Below are 22,961 nucleotides of genomic sequence, written 5' to 3'. Positions count from 1 at the left end.
CACCCAAGGGTCTCACCGATTAATATCATTAACATATGGATTTGTAGATTCAGTTTCCAATACATGAACTTGGGGAACAAATTCAAATCATAGCACACATCATTGTAGGGAATAGCAAACAGTAGACCCAGAAGGGCAGAAGAGCTACCCTTAAACCTATCATGAAGATGGTGGATTAGACACGCATGTGAGGCCCCAAGAGTTATGGATTGGGAGGTTATAAGGGGTACCAGGATGGACTTCAGTAACCTATAAGGAAGAATTACTAACAACTTTCTGCTTACCTTTGCTGCTGTCTCCAGTGACTAGCACACATAATGACCCAAACTATTCCTTAAACTAAGAGTAGTTGAGGCAGAGACGTCTAAAAATGTAATATGTACCCTTAAGAAGGTAGCAGTTTCCCTTTGCATCAGTGACATTCACAGAGATGAAAAGTGCTTTGGCATGCTTTAAGGGAGTAGGGCATACTAGGTAACTGAGATTCTGTGGAGTTTAATCATCATAGTGAAAATTTAGCCTGAATATTTTTCCCAAAGTAATTTCTCTTTAATTTGCCTCATTTGAAATTTGAAGGAGAAATATTTCCCAGTTAGCAACAAAGGAGCCAATTTCATTTTCTGTGTTTGTCTCTGCATTTAGGGGATTTACCCAAAGTCTTATCAGATGAGAGAACCATATACTAAGAATCTTTCTTTCTAGTGAGACCATTGAGAAGTTCCAAATAACTGATCGTTTCATCAGGCCATTCTCTAAGAATCCAGCAAGAAGTTTCATTGCAAGAAAAAGTTTTCATCTCAAGGAAAAATAGCTGCCAATAATTCTTGTCAAAATAATTTTTTGATTTTATTTAACAAGATGACTTCAAATGTACACATTTGGTTTTTGAACACAGTGTAAGATATTTTCATCATCATTTCAATCTAACAATCACTAAATAAGTCTGAAAATGAATAATAGATTAGTTTTACCCAAGAATGTGATGGTGTTTCGGCTGATCTGGTGCATCTGAGGTATTAATGGATTTCCCACATGCATGGAAGCCCATCGGGTGGGCACCAGTGAGTAGGTCTTCCCACCACAATCAGGCCAGTTGTTCACAAAACAACAAAGTTAGTGCTTGTGTGTGTGTGAGAAACATGCTGATCACAACAGTTATTCCTTCATGGAGTTATTAACTTATGAGTACATTTCCACATGCAGAAACACCATTTTTACTGCTATAGTACAGTATAATCTACTTTCCTTCCATTTAATGGGTGAAGTCAAACGTCCTTTTTTAGGGGCAAGAAAATGCACAGAGACACAGTTCCTTCCTTTACCACATGAGCTTACAGAACCGCAAAGGGCTAAGTATAATCTACGGACTCTGACAAAGATCTACAATCCTTAAAAAGAGTGATGTCCTTCTGGGTCACAGATAAATGACAAATAGTTTTGCCAGAACATGCCTGGGCTTTGTATTCTGTTGATGAATTCAATAATAAATAATATATAAAAATTCTTTATATGAATATATCTTTTACTTGAAGACTATAAATTAGAAAGAATATGAAAACATTTAGTAACAGTTTCGAAAACAAGTTTGTGTCATTAATTTTCCAGACCAACAATGATACACTGGAAAAGAATCTGGCCCTTTGAGGCCAACTCTTGAGGAATCACTGAATTAATATTTTTGACATTTAGAGAGCAGTTGGTCCAATGACAAAGTTAGCCAATCGGGTCTCTGAATTGGTGGATCTGTGAAGGCAAAGGGTACATTTAGATGGAGCACATCTGTTTAGGTGGAATCCAATTTAGTTACACCTCCATTCACTGAGTAGCAATCATGTTCCCTCACAGCTGGACAGTATCTGCCTCTCATGATAAAAATGACAATGTCAGCTTATGAAATGGCATGGCAATTTATTGGTTAGTTATTTTCTGGAACATCGACACTTTGGTTAAAACTGTACTATTTACAAATCAGTGAATACACAAAGAGGCTCACAGCATACCTACAAGACACAAATATACAAAGTTATGGCAAGCTTAGGATAAGACTCCTTAAAATAACAGGACATTTAGATGCAAAAAAAATGAGAGATGGAAATACAGGCCATATATGCTAAGTGAGCCATATTCTGGGACAGGGTACTATTTGAAATGCACAGAAGAATATTCAGGAGGGAATCACAAACATAAAAATAAAATATTTGGTATTCTACACTATATTACAAAAATAAATATATCAGTCAATAAATAGTAGGAAGCCTAGAAACTTTTACATGACTATTTTGATTGTGGGCTGCCCAAGTGCCTCTGCTATAATTTTTCTCAGGAGTTTAGGCTTTTCAACTTCAGTGCTCATAATTCTGCCATAAAATTTGTTTTGTTTTGTTGTTCTAAGGAAGAGAAATAAAAGACTGGTGTGGGCTGTAGCAAAAGCTCTATGAGCAAAGAAAACATTAGAAAGCTCTAAGGATCTGACAATTGTATGGCTTTGTAGTAATACAGCAGAGTTGCAGGTGTGCTATTAGAAGCAGGGAGAATCCCCTTTTTATGTATTTTGACTTTTCACTTTTTAATAGAAGAAATCAAATAATAATAATCACACAACTAGCAACACTTGAATATCCAATATGTGACATTCTGTCTTCCTGTCTTACAAGTAAGAACATCATAGAAACACAGGTTTATATCTAGACTGCAGTAAATGGAGAAACGTTTGGGATATGCAGCCTGATTACAGACAGCCTAGGTTTTCACCTCTCTTCTACAGCAGAGTGATTACAAGTGCTCAAGACAAGGATTCTCTAGAAACTTGGTAGAGCCAGCAGTGGGCACCCAGGATGAAGGGGTTGTCACCTGGTCAGCTTTCTAATATTGGCATGCTAATGTCAGTGGATTGCTGGGGCTGCCACACACACAGCTCCCTAGAGCTGACTGTTATAGATTCAGGAAGTTTGCAAGCCAAATGGGATCACATTGGTAGCTTAAAGTAGGCCATGGTGAGAGTATTCACACTATTGAGATTTGTGAATCAGGACTGTTTCCCACCCTCGCATGCTGGTTGTAAAGGATTTACCAGTACACCACTCTCTTATGTGTTTTAGACATAAAAATAAATAAAACTTACCAAAAAACTATCCTATATAGTTTAAGAGGTTTTACTGTTTATCTCTTACAGTGTCCTTAGGAGAAGTACCTTGGAGTATTGAGACTACGTGGCGTACCATGGAGTATGAAAAATGCACCATCTTCCACCAAGGATGCTGAGCGAGGCTACCCAAAGCCACCTGCCCATGCACAGCATACACACATGTGCCCACATGTCACATGGAAGTCAGACCAGAAATGAGTGCTTCTGAGTACTATGGTTACCTCAAATTGTCAATTCCCATTGATAGTCAAAATATCACTCTTCCAGGGGCAAAAAATTCCCGAGGATTTGCCCTCTGGGAACCAATGAACAATAAATGTATACAGTTGAGCTGCAACTTGGGAAAAGGATCTTCAAAACAGCTTTCCTGACCTCTTTTTCTAGGGCAACATGAGTTTATGACCTCAAGAGGTTTGCAAAAAAGAAGCTAATAGTTTTCCAGGGCTAAAAATAAAAAGCGCGAGATTTCCTAATGAAGCGTTCTGCAGGGTGTGGCAACATCCTGGAACCACACTCTCTATTTTAGTGTAAATGGTCTGTGTCCTCTGCCTGGAGACATCAGGATGGCGTGGGACCTGCTGGACTCTGGTTCCTCCTGCACAGAGCATGGTTCTGCTCGGGGGCACTAAAACGGCAGCCAGAATCTCAATGTCCTTCCAACCTAGGAGGAATTCCATCTAGGAGGAATTCCATCTAGGCGGAATTAGCTGCCTGCCAGATCATTCCTGTTGGGAACACTTCCCAGCCCCTAAGTCCTGGCCAGTTCCAAAATGGGAAGAAGGCAGAATGGGAAAGCTGCAAGGTGTTTACCATGAGCAAATCTGATCTCAAAATTCAAGCTAAGTTGTAAGTCATTTGCTCATGTGCCTATTCCCACATTTCAATGTATTCATTTGGATTCTGGTGTTCTTTTCCTTGTACTTAAGATTTCTTTATGAATAAAATATGTAATGAAGGATATTATTAAAATAAAATCGAATTAAATATCATGGGGAAATCTAGACATTAGATCACTAACTCCTTTCTCCCTGAGAGCAAATCTGTTGGCGACCTCCCTCCGGCTCACAGCAGGCCAATGGAGACAGAGGACACAGGATAATTGGGGAAAGAGAGAAAGAAGGAAAAGAGAGAAAGCAGAGGTGCAAAGGCAAGGGAGAAAGTTTATGAAGCACAGACAAGTATTTTAAGAAGTGAAGAATCTGACAAAAAGTTCCCTTCTGTTTCCCTCCTCTGGCTCTTTGATCATTTTTATTTCATCTAAAAGATTTGATTCTCCAATTAGAACTGCTTTGGATTTTACAAACTCATCTGAGGACAGCATCTATATCCTTCCCACCTCTCCCTCTCCCAACTGCTCTACACCCTGCAGCCAGAAAGACCTATCATCTGAGTTCATCCCCAAGTCCCCTCTGTCTTCAATTCTTGACCAGGCGCTACCCTTTAGAGCACTTTAGTCCCTATGGGGCTCCTTCTTTGCTATTGTGCTGTTGTACCTCTGGGGCTACTGCCTCCCGGAGCTGTTTGGTTTCTGTTATCTTAAAAACCTTCCTCTCGAGCATGCAGCCTCCTTCACCAGGCCTGCTGCTCTGAGCCATGGCAGAACTCAACTGACAACAGCTACACTTTCCAGAGTATTTCAGACACTCTGAAGATAACAGGATATCTTCAGATATCTTCCTACAATGGCTAATACTTCCTACGACTATTAAATTCCTGATGTGAATTTAATAGTGACACAGACCCTATTCAGAGAAGAGGTGACTGAGAACGTAACATTGGCTTTTCATACATATATATTTCAGTGAGTCATGCATGTATATGAGTATTATCTTCCTCTAGAGCCAAAGATTTTCCTAATTTCATGTATGTCCACATATACTTATAGACATATTTTCTGGTGCTGTATTTTGCTGGGGGTTGCTCTTTCCATATTGATTTGGAGAATAAGTAGTGTGACTTGCCATTCCTATTAAAGATGGGACTGCCTGGAAATGGCAAGTTCAGACAAAAACAGTTTGCAAGGGACTAGATTGTTAAGCAAAATATGTGTTTCCTACAATAAACCAATCTGTCCATTTCCCTAAGGCAGCAAGCCTCTGTTATCTGTACACCCTCATTAAATAGTCTCATTAAATAAAACACAAAATATACACATTTACAGTTATTAAATAAGCCACAGGACTCCTATCTACAGCCACATTCAGAGACCGCCATGCCTTCATATTTAAACTTGTAGGTGACGACACCTTTGTCTAAGTAGAGGATCGAGATGGGCTCGAGCTTGGTTGGCACACAGCAGGCTTTGGAAGCTTTCTGGGAATTCTTGAGGTGGACCAAGGCTTGGATAATGGCATGCTTTGTGGGCGTGAGATGCTCTGCCAGGGGGTAATTACAAACACCACGGCATTCATAGGCTTCGTATCCTGGGGGAGCGATGATCCAGGAGTCCCAGCCAATCTCCTTGAAGTCGATGTACAGCGGGGTCCTCTTGCAGTAGTTTCCTTTGGCGTTCCTCCTGATTCGGGCCGTGGAGTCATAGATGATGTTCGACCTCATCTGTAGCAAAGCCTCTTCCCCAGGTCCACTGGAAAAACCATCCAGGTCCAGGTTATCCAGCTCCGGGATTTGCTCATGGGCGATCATTTCATTCAATTCCTCCTTCTGCTCCTTGTCATTGCTTTGGTCATCAGAATACACAACAAGCAAAGGGTCATGCTTATTCTGGGCACTGGTGTCTATTTCCAGTTGTCCCCTTCCGGCATCTTCGATCTGGTCATGTCTGCTCTCAATGTGGACCTCCAGCTGGTGGGTGGACGAGCCTGACTTTTGCCAATGTCTGATGGCATCCGTGACGTCGAACGTCTCCCACTCACTGTTGGTTCCATAGATCTCCCCTGACACTAGGACTAGCATGTTTCTTTCAGCCTCGTTGTCCCCTTCACTGTCTAGTACTTCAAAAATGGTAATTTTCCGGTCCACTCCATCATATATCATGCGATCTCTTTGCACCAGCGTGTACAACCTGAGTTCAGCCATGATCACTTCTTCATGGTGAGGGATGGACACATTGAAGAGGAGAGGGTATTTTCGGAGTCCATTAAAACTAGCTGGTTGAGAAAACAGATCTGAAAAAAAAGGGGGGGGGGAGATTTGCAAAAAATCAGACTTGCTGTATGTTTTATAGAAAAACAGATGTTTATTTACGTCAGAAGAAGGCCTGCTCATGCAGGAAGTTTGATGTAGAGTAAATAAGCGGAAAAGATCAATGAAAACAAAAACCATGTTAATATTCTGTGACACAGAAAATACCAAAAGGTCAATGACAGAATGCTAAGCTGAGTTGAGAATTCAGAACTAACACAGAAAAATGACCGCCAAATGGACGGGAGAACTCTCACTCAGCCTTCCTTGAGTAACTTACCCTCCTTTGAGTTATAGATCTGGAAGGGACCTTGGAGATGGCGTGGAAGAGCACTCTATTTTTCTAACCAGTAAAGAGTCATTAAATGGGGTGTGTGGTGATTGTTCTTTTCTTGTAGTTTCTCATGGATAATGACTTCATGGCTTTTCCTGTTTGTGTTTATCATGGGTGGAGATCCCCACAGAGTTGGAGATCTGGCCTTCCAGTTGGGCACTGATCTTCCTGAAAGATCTTCATGTAGACTGTGGCTCATGGGCCAAATTGAGCCTGCTACTTGTTTTGTTTTTTTTTTAAATAAAGCTTTATTGGAGCACAGCCTCACCCATTTATTTCTCCATTGTCTATGGTTGAGGGCAGAGTTAGGTAGTCTCATCAGAGAACATATGACCTGCAAAGTCTAAAATATTGACTATCTCTGGACCTTTGCAGAAAAAAGTTTGTTGGCCTTGGCTCTAGTCAACAAAGCCTATCAGGGTCAATAGCAACAGCCATTAATCAGGGACCACGGCAGTTGATTTTGTGATCCTTTATAAGGAGGGGTAGGAGAAAATGAATACTGAGGTCAGATGGATTGCCTTAGTCTTGTACCTCCATCACCTTGCAAGGAGTTCAGCATGCATACAAATCACTCAAGAACCTTTATGAAACACTTCTTAAAAGTTCCTTTAGTCATGGAAGCACACCTCCAAACTATCATGTGGACTTTCTATCTGAGATTTTTACAGTGAGCCCAAAGCTCCTGCATACTTGACTTAGGCAATATATATCTATAAAGAATCCCTGAGGACATTTGTCATCAGACTGTCCAAGAATTCCACAACACCAAGGACCACCAATTGAGGGGTTCTCTATCATCTTTAGCAACATTCCCCAATTATATATCCAGCTCATGATTTCAGTGGGATCCCTACCAGATTATGTTATTTTCATACTTTTATTCAACTTTATCTAATTAATTTATACTTAATGTCTCTTAAAAGACCAGAAAGGCTTATGGTTGAGGTGATAATTATTTGGAATTTTACAAAATCTACATTAATAAAAATATGTAATGATTTTTCATGTATTTCACAGTTTCACAATTCTGAGTACCACCCAAAATAACCTTCCACACTGCTAGTGGGAAATACTGACCTATGCAATGAATTTCAACTCACTGGGATGACTGTCAAGACCTGCTTTAACTGGGTCTTGGTCTTTCAATCCAGCCACAGTTCCTATTCATCCTCTTCAGTGCACAGAATTGCAATTGCTCTATTAATATTTTTTTGGACAATTGATATCTTCATGTCCTAAAAAACACCTCCCTTTCCCCCTGTATTTTGCACATTTAAATATGCTCTTTTTATCTTCAGAAGGCCCTCTTGCCTCACCTTCCCCTATCCATCTCTGGCCTCTCCTCTATGAGACCCTCCTTACAACAAGTCCCTATCTGAAAGCTTCCGTTATGAGTCACTTGAGCACTTGCTCTCTCTGTCTCCCCTCTGACTTTTGTCATTTACTCTGTTTCTGTTGTAATTTTTATGAATGAATCTTCACAACTAGATTGCCAACATCCTTGGGGCAGTTACTATGACTCAAACTCCCTATTACGTCTGTATTTTACCATGATGCCTTAAACAGAGACAGTGTCTTAAGATGTTAATTATTTGTTGATTCTGGGCATCAGGCCAACTGAGTTAAGGGCATGACATATATCTATAACATATCAGGTTTGGGGGTAAGAAACAGAAGTAACTTGGGAATTGTCTCTCTAGTCTAAAAATTAGGGAGACTACTTCCTCTGGACAGGGAACACAAAAAGACCAAAAATGGGAGAGGAGACTGGTCTCTCCACGAGAAAAGTGCAAAGTAAAAGTTCTCTGTAGTGGCAGAGAGAGATTGCAAAGGCAAATAAGGAAAAATTTGCATAATGGATATTATAAAAAAATGGTGCTAATGGATAGACTCACTGTATTTGTCATGGTGATGCTTTCAGTGGATGCTTACATATGTGCAAACCTATATGATTATATACCTTAAATAAATGCAGATATCTGTATGTCTATTATAAGCCAATAAAATTTATTTTTTAAATTAACTCACTGAAGTTCTTTTCATATGCAGATGAAGTGAGTGATAGATGAAGGAGTTACATTTTAAAGTAAGAGAACTCATGTTCTTCACAAATTTCACATGCCAAGGGCTTTGCAAGTGTGACCTTAAGTAGTTCTTACAATGTCCCCATAATTCAAGTAGGATCCTCTGTCTATTTTGCACCAAAAGAGACTAGATCTCAATGCAGAGAACTGACTTCCCTAGACGATGCAAGGAGGGAGGAATGGAGCTAGGGAACCGAAGGCATAGTTTTCCCATTTTGGATATGGCACTTGCTTTTCCCACGTGAGTTAAGTTTGGAGATTTTGGGTCTGCACTGAGCAGAACTGAAGGACCAGATGGAAGATCATAGCAGCCAACAGAGTGAGATCAGTGAGGGGACACTTGTCTTCAGACTGCATTTCCTCCCACAGACTGGCAGAGGGAGGTTTAGCGGCTGAGTGCCCACGGAGACACGTGCTCCTGCCTACACTGATCTTCAGCAATAACAAACTGGGTAGACCCCACATTCTGACCTGGCTTCCCCAAATCCTCCAAAGAGAAGTGAGAATGGAAAGTGTTCTTGCTTTCCCAGGGCTTGCAGACACTTCTCCACCCACACCCTGAGCCAGACACTTGGGACAAGTGCTGAGAAGCCTTAGGAAGCATTCCCACAGTAGGAGGTTGCTCAGTTTCCAATTCAAACTCTCCTCCAAAAGGAATCTTTAAGCTTGGCTTTTCTACTAGGAATATGTTACAAAATATACATTTTAGCAGTCAATTTTAAAGGCAAATAATATCTCAAGGCATAAGATATACCTGGTCAGCATACATTCCAATGCCTACAATTTTAAGCAATGAATTCATAACAATTAAAGTTTTTCCAGCCCTTCATAGGAAACCAAAGTGCTTATCTGTAGCAACACATGATTCCCTCAACTGTGTTATGTTGGTATTACGGCTCCCATTTTATGGATAAGGAATTTGAGGCTTGGATAGAGTAAATTAATTATCCATAAATACCCAAGTCAACCAACTCTCAAAATTTCATATCTTGAGTTCTTTCTTGCCACTGTCTTTTGGCTTTCAGAACATCTGGACAACATCAATCAAAACCTCTTTTATGTCTGCTTAATGATTGTAAAAGCATGATTGGAAAATACTAAAGAATTCATCTTCTTCAATCCATAGCTTCTATCATAGATAATTTTCCTCTACCGTACTAAATAAAGGATTAACTTGCTAGCTCTCTAGATCTAGTTACTGAATTTAAAGATGTGAGAGGAGAAAACACACTTCTCAGCAATAATTTAAAGCTTGTACATTCCTCTTCATAAAGATACAGAAATGACAAGCTGGATCATTAATTGCATACTTCCTATAAACAGTGCTCCAAGGATGTACATAACATACCAAACACAGTTCAACTTCAGGAAGCATCTGCACAATCCAAGTCTCCATCCTATTCTAAGATTTCTTAAATAAGGTAACAAAATAGAAGCATCCAAAGTTTGAGCAAAACAAACAAAAAAAAACATAACTTTCCAGGCTTTTATGTTTTTTTACTATTTCCATTCTAAGTAAAAACCAAAATGGAAATTGAGGCCCATCTGGAAAGTGGCAAAAATATAAGCAGCCCAGCAATAGTTTTGTGTTACTTGTTGCCTAAATTGAAACTTTTTAAAGATCTTAGGATATCGTAACTATAGACATTCTGCGGCTTTTTATTAAAAGGTGTTTTTCTGTGCCTTTTGGGGGGTTCCAAAACAACCATATAAATGGTATAGATCAAAATTGGCACTGTTTGGGGTTATCGGTATATATGTACCCCCAAATGGATGTATTCATCCTTATCCATATTCCCATGAATTGAAAATTACCTTCTTGGAAAAAGCCCAAGCCAAAGTTCATCAGTGAAAATGCAGACTTACCTTCATTCTTGAAACTCCTGATGATGTTGGCAGAGGGCATGGAGGTCCGGTCTGTGGCGAATTTGTTGTAGAGTTCCAGCATATACTCTGGTGGGTCCACCTTGGCTGAGTCCTGCATAGGGATGTCCGACAGGTTCAACGTCTTGAGGAACTCGTCCTTCATGCTCTGCAGCAGTGTGTTAAAGTCAACACCATCTTGCTCTGAGAAGACATCATCAAAGAAGGGCATATCTTCTTCCAGAGGCTCAAGGCCCATGATGGGACTGCCAGAAACGGAGTGAGCCACCAGGCAGAAGACAGCGCACAGCCGCAGGACCAGAGAATCCATGACTCCGCTCAAGCCTCCAGGCCAACCCAGGAAAGTCTAGCTCTCCTGGGCTCTAAGTGGCAGTTTTATCTAGCAGAGCGTAAATGTCTCATGTCACTGCAGACAAGTTTGGAAGCTCTTCCTCTCTCTCCCCCTCCCCCTTTCATTCTTCCTCTCCCCCCAAAAGTCAGGTTGCAGTAATTGGCTAACAAAATCCCCTAGAGGGGCCTAGCCTTTCTTATCTCCTTAGTGTAAACTTGTGCACTAGATTTTGTTTCTATCTTGCAATCCCTTTTTCTTTTAATGAGCATTTTGTAAACATTTCCACATTCTGACACTGGTTGAGAGATAGGACAATTTTCTCGTTGCAAAGGCTCTTGCTTCCTTTCAACAGAAATGCCTATATTCTGCTTTTATGGCATTCAGTGTCACACATGCATACAATAGATATTAAGAACCAACCTGATATACATCAACGGTGATACATCTTTGTGCAAGTGATTGGGCTTACAGTGTCAAATAGACATTTCTGAAGACGAACCAAATAGTTAACTTCAAGTTAGATAAATCAATATAAATGAATTTAAATAAACTTTGGAACATACATTTTTAGAAATAGGAAAGTATGAACTTCATGGTCAATGGCCTTTTTTCCTACAGATTCCATCAGGCTAAAATGACTTTTGAAAAATAGAGCAAGTGCTTAATTATAATGGCTACTAAAATTTATTAAGTGCTTCCCACAAATAGGCATTGTGCTGAGTGCCTCATATATACCATCTAGTATACTTCCTGTAGTGGTCCTATTATTATCCCCACTGTGTGTGGAGGTATAAACATGTATATTTATACACTGAGGTTCCATAGCTTGCCAGAAGTCACAAAGCTACAAAGTGAGAAAGCCACAGGTTAAACTCGGGAAGTCTGGTTCTTATGAAAGAGAACACAATCTTACTTTAAAACCACTCTTCCATTAGAGTAGGGCATAAGTCCCAATGTTGAAAAGCCACCCAGTCCCCAGAACAGCCCTGCACTGGTCAGGCAAAACCACCAGGTGACAAGTAGCAATTTACAGCTGGAGGTAGACCTCAGTTCCTTTGTTTTTGCAAGCAACTATTATATGTCAAAAATCTCTTGCCAAATTTGTCTCTAAGACTATATCAAATCAGTCATCAGAAAAAAAAATGAAAGTTCCAGCAAAATTTTGTCAGGCATTACTAGGCAGATGAAATATGCCAAATGCCTTGGTCTAAAGGGAAAAAAAATGGCAGACATGATTGTGTCCAGTTTAGGAAACACAAATCAGGCTTATCATGCTTTCCACCCAAATGGCTGCAGTAGCAGCCATAGAGCAGTCAGGGTGACCCTGTGGACAACCGCAGGGAATGATTTTCTCACTGGGGCAGAGGTATTGGTATCTCTCTGGTTTGTTTAGTGCACTCCCTGTGCAACTATTCAGGCAGCCCAAAGCTGCTACTTTCAGAGGACAGGATCTGATATTTGTTAAACTGGAATACATTAGTTTGAAAGCTATATTTTCCTGCATTTACCCCGAGCAGTTACCCAGAATATTTTGAATTTTCTCTTTTCACCAGACTTCCCAAGGTTTCTAGTCATCTTCCAAATATTTCTCCTCCTGTAAAATTTTACAATGATTTTTTTTAGTCACTGTAGAAAGAATTACATTTTGTTTAGTAGCTGTTAAATGCCCATTTGTCTAGCAGTTGATGATTTTCATTTAATGTTCTATTTTGATTAAAGTTCCTGCTCTTATAGTAAAAAAGAAAGAAAGAAAGAAAGAAAGAAAGAAAGAAAGAAAGAAAGAAAGAAAGAAAGAAAGAAAGAAAGAAAGAAATTGTAGACTGAATATATCCCGAACAGGTGCCCAAGTGAGTTGAATCCTAAAGCCATAGCCTGTTCCATGGGTGGGACATTTTAATGTGAGGTTTCTGACAGCATACCAGCAAGGCATGCTGATCATGTCCTGATCAAACCCAGCACTGGTTTATCGCCACACACACAGATGTCAACGCACACTCCATAACTCCGAATGGCAGGCATGTGCGTGAAACTGCCACAGGACAACAGAGCAGGTGGTGGTACGTACAGCCCCCTGGCCGTGCTGGTTTCAAAGGTCAAGAGGAGAGGTATGTGTCCCACATTGCAGAGTTCTGGTCCTTTGCATTCTCAGGCAGGAAAATAATGTAGCAGTTTTCACTGACATTTCTGTACTTGGTGTTAGGGAAATTATAGAGTTAAATATGTGGACCATTTCTTCACCAAAATGTTTATATTTTTAGCTGATTAAAAGAGAAAATAGGAAAATGACCATAACCACATCTTACTACAGCATTCTGAAATGCATGTTTAGTAAAAGTCCTTATACCACACACTTGTGCAGGACTTGGGGGTGGGGGGCTGGGCTTTGTTCAGGAAGGCACCAGCTTCCTCCCTCATCTAGACCTGGGACACCTTACGTTTTGGCTGCAGAGTTTCTTTTATTCTCCAAAATCTTTCCCTGATGACTCTTTTCTGATGTTAAAACATCCAACTACCTTTTCCCTATCTTGATTTTTCTGGACACAATGTATTCTATTATTTAGCAACAGGTCTTGTTATTTTTGATGCTACTCATTGGAAATGTGTTACAATTCATTCAGAGTAGACTGAAGGTCATTATACTGCTGAGCCAAAGATGTAGAAGGTAGCTCTAGACATTTTAAGAGAACCCATACATGTGGAAAGTAAAATACTAATGATATATTGTGTTTTTCTATCTCACTGAAAAATAGTTTACAAAGTATGGGGCCAGTTTTTAAGACTAGTTCCATAACTGTGCGAACTTGAAGGATCTAACATTGAACTTCATTGGATCCATGGAGAGATGGATCAGTGATCAAATCCAGCCAAGGTTAGAACCGCTGGGCTGCCTCCTTATGAATTCTGCTGTTCTATCTGAATAATGGGCAGAACCTGACTAGATGTTATCAGAAGACTTCTCCTGGCTGACAAGAGGCCAGTGAACTTAGCAGGTCTTTGGACATGACTCTAGGTTCTTGAAATGCTCTCCACCTTGGATCCCACTTCAGAAGCATTATATTATTATTGTTACCTACTCAAAAATTTTCAAGACTTTGAGGTGCATCTCAAACCACATGTGAAAATAAAATATTGAATAAGTTATATGACATGTTTGCCTATGTTAACATATACAAGTTGAGACATTTTATGCTTTCTTTTATGACTTGCTCTTTTTTTTTGTACTCAACAGAATGTTTTTCAATCTACACATGCTAACGTGTATAGCTATAGTTCATTGCTTTTTCACTACTGATGGTTGACAGTTTTATGAATATATAAAGTTCTATTTGTGCATTATGAATAGAAACTTGGATTATTTCTTTTCTTTTTTTCTAGTTATACATAGTACTACTGTAAATAATCTTAGAACTATTTTTCTGTTCAGGAAATTATCTAGAAAGTGCTGGCCAGAAAAACTCCTTGTTATGATGGAAATGGCAGTCTGAGCTAATTAAAGCAGTAGCCACCACCAAAACTACACATGGATACTGAGCATTTGGAAGGCAGATAGTACAACTGAAACACTGAATTTTAAAATTTTATTTTAATTAATCTTAATTTACATATATATAGCCACAAATGAGTAGTAACTACCATATTGGGTAGTACTTAATACGAATACATACAGGAATGGAACTGTTGATCAGTAGTCAAAGAAGACTCTGACAATCTTATGTAATGCCAAATTGTTTTCCCAAACGAATTTCCTAATCCTGTTCCTTCCAGCAAGAGTTCTTTTTGCTCCAGTCCTTAACAGCACCACGTTGGTTGACTGCGGGGACTCTGGGTTGAGCCTAGGAGGCTCTCGTCTCTGCAACTCTCCCTTACTCATATCTGAGATCTGCAGCAGGGAGTGAGATAGTCTCTGGTCTGAGTTGGGAGGTACTGCTTTTAAAGTATTGTGTTGGCTCCCCCACTTAGAGTGATTGGTCCCATGGCACTCAGGAGCAAAAAATTTTACTGAAGAACAGGAAGGGAAACCTACATAAATGTAGCTATATTCCACACCTATCAATAGGAGGATAATATAACAAAGGTGTCAATAATCCCCGGAAATTTAATTCAATTAAACTTTGCTGACAATCATGATAGACTTTTCAGTAGAACTTGAAAAGATGATCCTAAAATTTGTATGTAGGAACAAAGAATTAGTAATAACTAGGATACTCTTGGAAAAGAAATAGGTGGAAGACTTTTCATACCAAATATTAAAATCTATTAAAAATTTTAATACTCAAGACAGCACTGTGTTGTTTTAGGAATAGATCAATAGAATAAATAGCCTGGGAATAAAGACTCACACAAATAATAGAATTGATGTGAAACAGTCAGCATTGCAGATGAATGAGGAAAAGATAAACAAATAAAAACGTTATGCAAAAATAAAATCTAGTTGATTAAGGGATGCACATGGAAGAATGATTTTGAACTTGTGTCTGGGAGAAGTCTTAGGAGGAAGGGAGCTTTTGTGGTAAAATCTGTTGCCTCTTATGCCATTTCCAAACCTAGAGGATAAAAAGGAGATTATGAGATTATCCTATTTTCAGAGAGAGAGAGAGAGAGAGAGAGAGAGAGAGAAGACAGCTTATATTTAGAAAAAGCTTGATATCATACATCAAATTCCAAAGTGCAAAAATATATCATTATGATCATTATCTTTAAGTAGAGCTTCACCAAGATTTCCTTGGAATAGTGAGTTTGCCAATTACATTTTCAATCAAGCTCGTTACAACTACCCTCTTTTCAGAAACACATTTATGACTTGGAGTGAGGCAACTTTTTTACATGTCATAGAAGATTATATTATCTGTATTTTAAGAAGCGTATTTTGTTAGAAAGCTAACAATCTTCTTTGCATGTGCTTCTTAAGTTATAAATGCTAAAAATGAAAATGCCCATCCACCTAGGATATCCTGGGAGTGGAAGACACAGTACATCAACCTGCTCTTAGCATCACTAGAGGTGTTTGACAGCTGTGCTAAGCAACGACACAGAGTGCAAAGACAAAGAAGGAAACCCAGCCAGGGCGCTCTGCCACCACACTGAGATAAGTCAAGCCCTTTAACACCAGAGGCTGCTAAGGGTTTATTCCACACTCTCAGCAAGATAAGCTGCCATTCACGCCTCACAAGACACTCAGATCTAGAAAGCAACTCAGAGGGAAAATGCAGAGATGAGAATAAGTGCAATTATTTCAGTGAAGAATATTAGCCAATTCCAAATTTTATTTGACTTTGACTCCATAAGGAATCACCAAGAGCATATTCCTCAGAATGCTGGGTTTTCCAAGCATGTCATGGCCCGGGGTCCTTCACTGAACCGCACTATTGTTAGCCACTTTATACTCACTACCCAAGTCTCACTGTGTAAGAGGATCTTTGTTTCCCTGTTTTCACAGATGAACTTGAGGCTGAAAGGGTTAAATGAATTGCCCCAAGTTCACATGGTTGGGGAACTTAGAGTCACTGTTCCCTCCTAATTCTCTAGATTCTCTTTGTTAGACTTATAGTCCATAGAGTTGGCTGAATGAACACTCTAATGTCTAGATTTCCTAGGTCAGATTCAATTACAAGTGGTTGCAAACCTTCCCCAGAACACCAGGAAAAACATGAGTTCCTCTTATTTTCTTTTATTAAGAAAATATGGTCACTTTTGCATACATATGTTTTGAAGGAATAACACATACCTCTTCTTCTAATGGTCATCAACAGGACCTTGCTTAGTGAGCTACAAGGTCAAGGCAAACAACACTCATAATACTAAACTTGGAAAATGACTGTTATAAAACAATGGATATTTTAGTCATAAAGAAGAATGAAATTATATTATTTCATTCAAAATTGGTAGAACTTGAGAGCATTATGTTGAGTGAAATAAACAAAACTCAAAAAGTCAAAGAGTTGTGTGTTTCTTATATGTCGAATCTAGAGAAATAAAGGGAAAATATGGGGCAGGGGCATCTTATGAAAATAGAAGGGAGACCAGTAGAATAGAGGAAGAGGTGCAAGGGGAGGGAGAAGAGGAAAGAATGGGCAGGTACTGATAAAGCTGATCAAATTATATTGTTATATTGTGTACTGGTGCAAATATGTAACAATGAAACTCCACTTTTATGTATAATTATAATACACCAATAAAAATTAATAGTAAAAAATAATGGATACCTGGAAGAAAAAGAAATGTGTGTTCATAAGAAAGAGTCAACTCAGCCTAATCAATCTGTGAATGTCAGTGACACAGTCCGAGACTGGATCATGGTAAAGAATGTTCTAGATCAATCCCTTGCTTCCCAGCATTCAACTTGTAATTGAATCACAGTTCACCAAGGCAAACCCTGTAACTTAGAATTGACTCTCAAGGCTGAAAGGAATATCAGAAATCAGTATCTAATACTCTGCAGGAAGAGAGAAGGAAGGAGGGAGAAACAAATGGGACCTGCCTTATCAAATGGCAGCCATTTTTCTAACTCCTTTCACTTTCAAGTTCAGAAAGCTGCATCTAGAAGAGCTTCTTAGAGAAGGTCTGCATCCCAGCAATAGCTTAAATGTTGTGACAAAACTACTGCTATATATCCTTCGTGAACTCAGAGTTTACATGTGACTCATCTTCATTAAATGTCATGCATAGAACAAAGAGAAAAATACTAGAAGCCATGGACAATCTCTGGCTTTAAGTAATGATGGAATGGCAATTTTATTTACAGAAATAGACTTCTGGTTTTTAAACAGAAAGAGATGGTCACTTCTGCCTTAAAAGGCTGAGTTAATCCCCATGACTATTTTTCTTTCTTCCCTTCAATGGAAAAGGTCAGGTTAAAAAAGTCAAGTTCCAATCTAATCAAATGATGTCATAAGACAGTAATTCTGCTTAAGTAATCCTTACGAAGCAATGTGGATATGACTGGAAAATGACAAAGTGAATTTTAGATTAAGTGCCTTCAATTAAACTTGTTCCAATGCAATTTACATCCAGAGAATCAAAGCTATGTATCTTGTCCTTCACATAACCTTCAAAATCATTAATGAACCATCTGTCACAGCTATGTGTTTAGGACTCACTGGGTAATGATTTCAGGGGATTTTGTGTGGTTGGGATTGATAACAGCACCTAAAAGGAATTCTAGTGGAGGATAACAACAGAATTCTTTAAATAGCCAACCAGACTGCTAAATGGAGCCTGGGTAGCCGAATTATGGAAAAATATAGGACATTTTTTTTCCAGATCTCTGCAGTCATCTTCATTCTGCCACTCTTCCTGCAGAGCCATCATTGGCTTAGCTAAGATCAAACGTCTGAGTGAACTTTGAAATAAAACCAATGACCCAATTTGTGATTAAAATAATTTTAAAATCTGCATCCCCAAGATGTTATTCCAGGCACAAGAATGGTTATTCTCTGTTACATGGTTGACATACCTCTGAGTTGTATCAGCTTCCCTAAGATAAGGTCAGAATGTCTGTCTTCTCAAATAACACAGACCACTCAAGGGCAGGGTGTATTCCATTCACATCTCCCTGGAAACCAGTGGGAAGCCTGGCACACAGCACGAGCTCAATCAATCAATAAGCAAGGTGCATGTTGGCGACATGGTGCCATCGTGCATTCATATACTTCTGGTTAAATGCAGTACTCTGTCCTTAGAACTAGGCTAAACTTTGGCAGAGGTGATCTACATTTCAATTAGAGATTCTAACTCTAAACATCACAATCTTCCTCAAAACTATTGGCACATTCTCATCCCTAAGGGCACTTGTGTCTTGTGCCTCTTGCCATCCATCTGCTGTCCCATGCCACATCCACCTACTTTCCTTCCTCCACAATCTCCTTTGCAAACATTGAGGTTACTTGTCTATTTTTCTTTTGGGAAATGTTTTTGGAAATGCGGGCCAAGGACTGACTTATGGAAATCCTAGTTGTCTAAAGTGGCTGATGAGACAAGAAGAACAGGGCTTCCTCACTTTAGAAGGCCACCTCCTCCCATTCCCAGCATGTTTACAGGGGGGTTTCTGGACCTTTTCATTTTCTTTTGGTACTTACTTTAGCATCGGCTTTCTTCTTTAATAGACTGAAGTATGATCCTAGGAAAAGAGACATTGAGAGAGAGTGGATGTTTCTTGGATTCTAAGCCTTGAAAAATCAATTAAAGTCATAGTATGAGGTTTTTCTTTCGTTTTTTTTTTTTTTTTTTTTTTTTGCCTGACGCAGTCCAGGAACATTAATTTGGGGGCAAAATCCTCATAGAAATAAAATGATTTTTCCCTGGAGCATTCCCCTTCTACATAAATGGTGTTCTCTGGGACTTGTGGTTGTGATATCAAGAAGCAATGAGGAGCCAAGAGTCTTGAGCCACAGCCAGAGGCAACTTATCATGGCTAATAATTCACCATTCACCACCAGCACTTGAACAAATGATTGTCAAGCACCTGCACTGTGTAATGCACAGTGGCACTAGGCCGGCAGGGATGGACACTGTGATATTAACCAGCAGAATAACAATTAAAAAGCTAGCATTTGTTCAGGTCCTGCTCTGTCCCAGGCGGTTAGGCGCACTCAGTGTGGTCATTGTTTTATCCAATTCCCCTGCCCCCAAGCCCTTTAACAGGGGTGCAATCATCATCTCCATTTTGCAAAACGAGGATGCTGTTGAAGAATTAGGAAAAGGCAGATCTAAGGATGACACCAGCTCTGCTCAGTTCCAAACTTCAGTCATTCACTTGAACACACTCCATACCCCAAGGGGGGCTGACATGATGGAGGGAGGACATGGCAGAAAGAGCACAGTGGAGGGAGGAAAAGACATAGGAGGGGACACCTTTGTCCATCATGCAGGGAGGGAACATGGATAGAGATACAGCCCTGTTTGAAGGGGTAGGAGAAGATGAGAAATTTTATATCTAATAGCCTCAGTTTTCTCTGGGTTTTAAGAGGCAACATTGTTGATGGGAAAAACGAGAGGAGGATGGGGTAAAGGTGATGGTGATGGTGTCAGTGGCAAATATTGATTGCTGCCCACTGGGCAGTGTACTAAATTACTCACATGAGTGATCTTTACCAATTCCACAATTCCATGAGATAATTATTACTTTAAACCTGAAAGAAAAAAAAAACTGAGGTTCAAAGGAGAAATGTAAGATGTTCATTGTGAAACATGTGCTAGAGTAATAACTGGGATTTTAACTCCAGAGGTCAAGCCCTGAGTGGAAATTGAGTAAACTACTATTGGACATGTAAAAAAAAAAAAAAAAACTGTCTCCTAACTTACTTTTAACTTAAAAGATAAAAGCTGGAAAATTAATGTCTTAGAGGTGGTTTGTGGGAGAAGATTTTATTTTACAATATCTGAACTGAAAACGAAACAGCCAGGCCAACATGTCAAGGAGGTAGATATACTAAAACTGAAGTTCAAGCGAGAAGTTGGGGGTAGAGTTTTAATAATGATGATTATTGACTTGATAAATGATATAATTCAAGATATGTACAAATCCCAACATTTATGAATATCACTAAAACATAAAATTCAGTATAATATGACAAAAAAAGGTAAGCAACCTTTTAGAATCTATCTATTCAAATAGGGCTAGAGCCATTTCCATAGTTCTTGAAGCCAGTTCTACTCTGAACTCATCAATATTAAAGTGCTATTGTAAATTTCAGTAGTAAAGCTAACCAAGCTTGCAGAACTAAAGGAAGGATGGTAAATATTGTGAGCTGCTCAGTATGTGAACTGAGCATTCCGGTGTGAAGAAAATGAACAAATGACCTTTAGCGCCTGAAGCACCCCACTGCAGCATGATGAGGTCATCCCCATGATTGAGTGGTGAGAGGAGGAAGGGGACAACCATGGAGGAGACTGCCGAGGACCAGGGCAAGGAGGCCTTGAAGCAACAGGGCACCTTTCAGGCAGAGCATCAAGACAGATCCCACTCTGTTTCCTTTACTACTTGCACTGTTTTTCTTGGAACATAATGTGTCAGATTTTCATCCCTGTCATCCAAATACCTGACAGGAAAAACTCAGAGGAGGAAAAGTTTATTTGGGACTCATGATTTCAGAGGTTCAGTCCACGGTGGACTCACTCCATAGCTTTGAGCCTGAGGTGAGGCAGAACATCATGGCAGAAGATGAAACAGAAGAAAACTGCTCAGGTCATGACAGCCAGGAAGTTGTGTGTGTATGTGTGTGTGTGTGTGGAGAGAGAGGAGGGAGTAGAGTGTGCTGCAGTCACTCACCAGGGACAAAATATAAACCACAAATGCACGTCCCCAGTAACCTACTTCCTCCAGTTACCACCCAGTACAGTAGTTCTTTCAAATTACTAATCCATCAGTTGGACTAATCTACTGATTACCTTACAGCTCTCATAAACTAATCACCTCAACCTTGACCCTTCCTGCATTAACATGGGGGGAGGGGTGGCACCTCAAATCCAGACTGTGGAGTTCCTTTCTCTTTCATTGCTGAACTGTTGCTGGTGTTATAGTTAAAGCTTTGTCCCGGGGTTTCATAAACTGACTTCCAGACCACTCACGTATAATGGAATCAAGCCTTTATTGAAGCACACCGGTGGCGGCTGACCAGAACATAAAGCTGTTCCCCTGATCAGCCCAGAACAATTGCAAGGGCACTCCTTATAAGTCTGAAAACCGCAAAAGGGATGTTCAGGGGGTCTAGCCAATGCAAGCAAGCCAGGTTACAGAAGTGGGACAGTGCAGTCAAGCAGAGGGAAGCCTAACCAATCACAGTTAGCCCAGTCACCCCAGTTACAGAAACAGAGCCCTGTTACCCTAGTTACAGAAACAATGCCCCATTAGGTAGTTCTTAAAGGTTTCTATAGCAAAAGGAAAAGAACATCTTGCTCCAGTCATGACTCTTCTACTTGGCATGGTTGTTTTACAGGATGAAGTCATAAAACAAAATGGAGTCACATTTGCTCCTACTATCACACTGGTAAAGATGTCATTTCTACTGCCACCCACTAAAGTGACAGACTATCTCAAATTATTTGGTCTAATTCTATAACATGGGCTTTGCCTTTTTGTAACCAGCATTTCTTGGACTTCTTCCATCTCTTCCTCTCTAAGACCCTCCATCAAATCCCATCCCTCCCAGCCAAATCCACACACTCCTGCTGTGCTCCCGCCTGGCACACTTGCTTCCATACAAGGAAACTGCTGCAAGGACTTCATCCAAGAAGCAGTCCACTTGTGAAGCTCTCCATCTAGCATCTTGAATGGTACTCATTCCTACTTCAGCTGAGAAGTGAAACTATAGATAAATTTTTATTCATTTTATTCCCAAGAAATGGGGAACAAATGAATATCTTCTCTTTTATAGCTCAACAATATTCTTCAGAATGTATTGCCAGAATCAGACCCAATCTAGCCTAGTGTTTCCTACTGTTCAGGATAACTCTGTTGTCAAAACACCCTCATATTTGCTCAAATTAGGTGATTTTTCTTAACCTCTTAAAGTCTTCTTTTTGTCATCTATAAAGCAGAGACACTGGTGTCTAGCCTAATGCAGCTTAGTTCTTAACATTGTTATTATGAATGTAATGACCTATTCAGCTTCAGAATTTGAAAACATTTACTTGCCCTTTAAATGAAAATCTTGCTTTAAAATGAATATCTTCTGTATCTTTTATCATGACCTGATCTTTAATTATTCCAACTCCTTAGAAAATTGCTTAGAAAAAAAATTAAATGATAAAATGAATATGTAGTTCACTGTCATTTAATGAGAAAGTTCCACTCATTGGAATGACGCTCTGACGTACACTGGTTATTGTAAATATTAAGACACATTGTACAAGAGAAGATCAAACGAGGAACTCCAACTCAGTCCCCATTAGCTGTGTCTGCAAAAGGAAAATAAAGTAAGGTTGATTTAAAAAAAAAAAAAACAGTGTGCTAAGACAAAAAAAAATATAAGAGGTATCCTCTGGGGCCTGTCCTCCAATGGACATTTGGACAGGAACAAAATAACAGTGCCAACAGAGGTA

General features: G+C 39.6%; 1 protein-coding gene across 1 annotated transcript; it reads right to left on the bottom strand.

The window, feature by feature from the left end:
• Positions 1-821: 821 nt before the first annotated feature.
• Positions 822-10,957, bottom strand: Bmp10 (bone morphogenetic protein 10). Its single transcript, XM_046422466.1, has 2 exons — positions 10,574-10,957; positions 822-6,270 (listed from the first exon to the last, which is right to left on the bottom strand). The coding sequence occupies exons 1-2, from the start codon at positions 10,899-10,901 to the stop codon at positions 5,330-5,332; spliced, it is 1,269 nt and encodes a 422-aa protein (XP_046278422.1). The 5' UTR covers positions 10,902-10,957; the 3' UTR covers positions 822-5,329.
• Positions 10,958-22,961: the final 12,004 nt, after the last annotated feature.

This window comes from Marmota monax, unplaced genomic scaffold (assembly GCF_021218885.2).
Source record: "Marmota monax isolate L192 unplaced genomic scaffold, Marmota_monax_Labrador192_F-V1.1 WCK01_AAM20220418_F8-fsc00015, whole genome shotgun sequence".
Classification (NCBI taxonomy): domain Eukaryota; kingdom Metazoa; phylum Chordata; class Mammalia; order Rodentia; family Sciuridae; genus Marmota; species Marmota monax.
The sequence above is the reverse complement of the archived record's forward strand: the minus strand, read 5'-3'. Positions and strand labels throughout refer to the sequence as shown.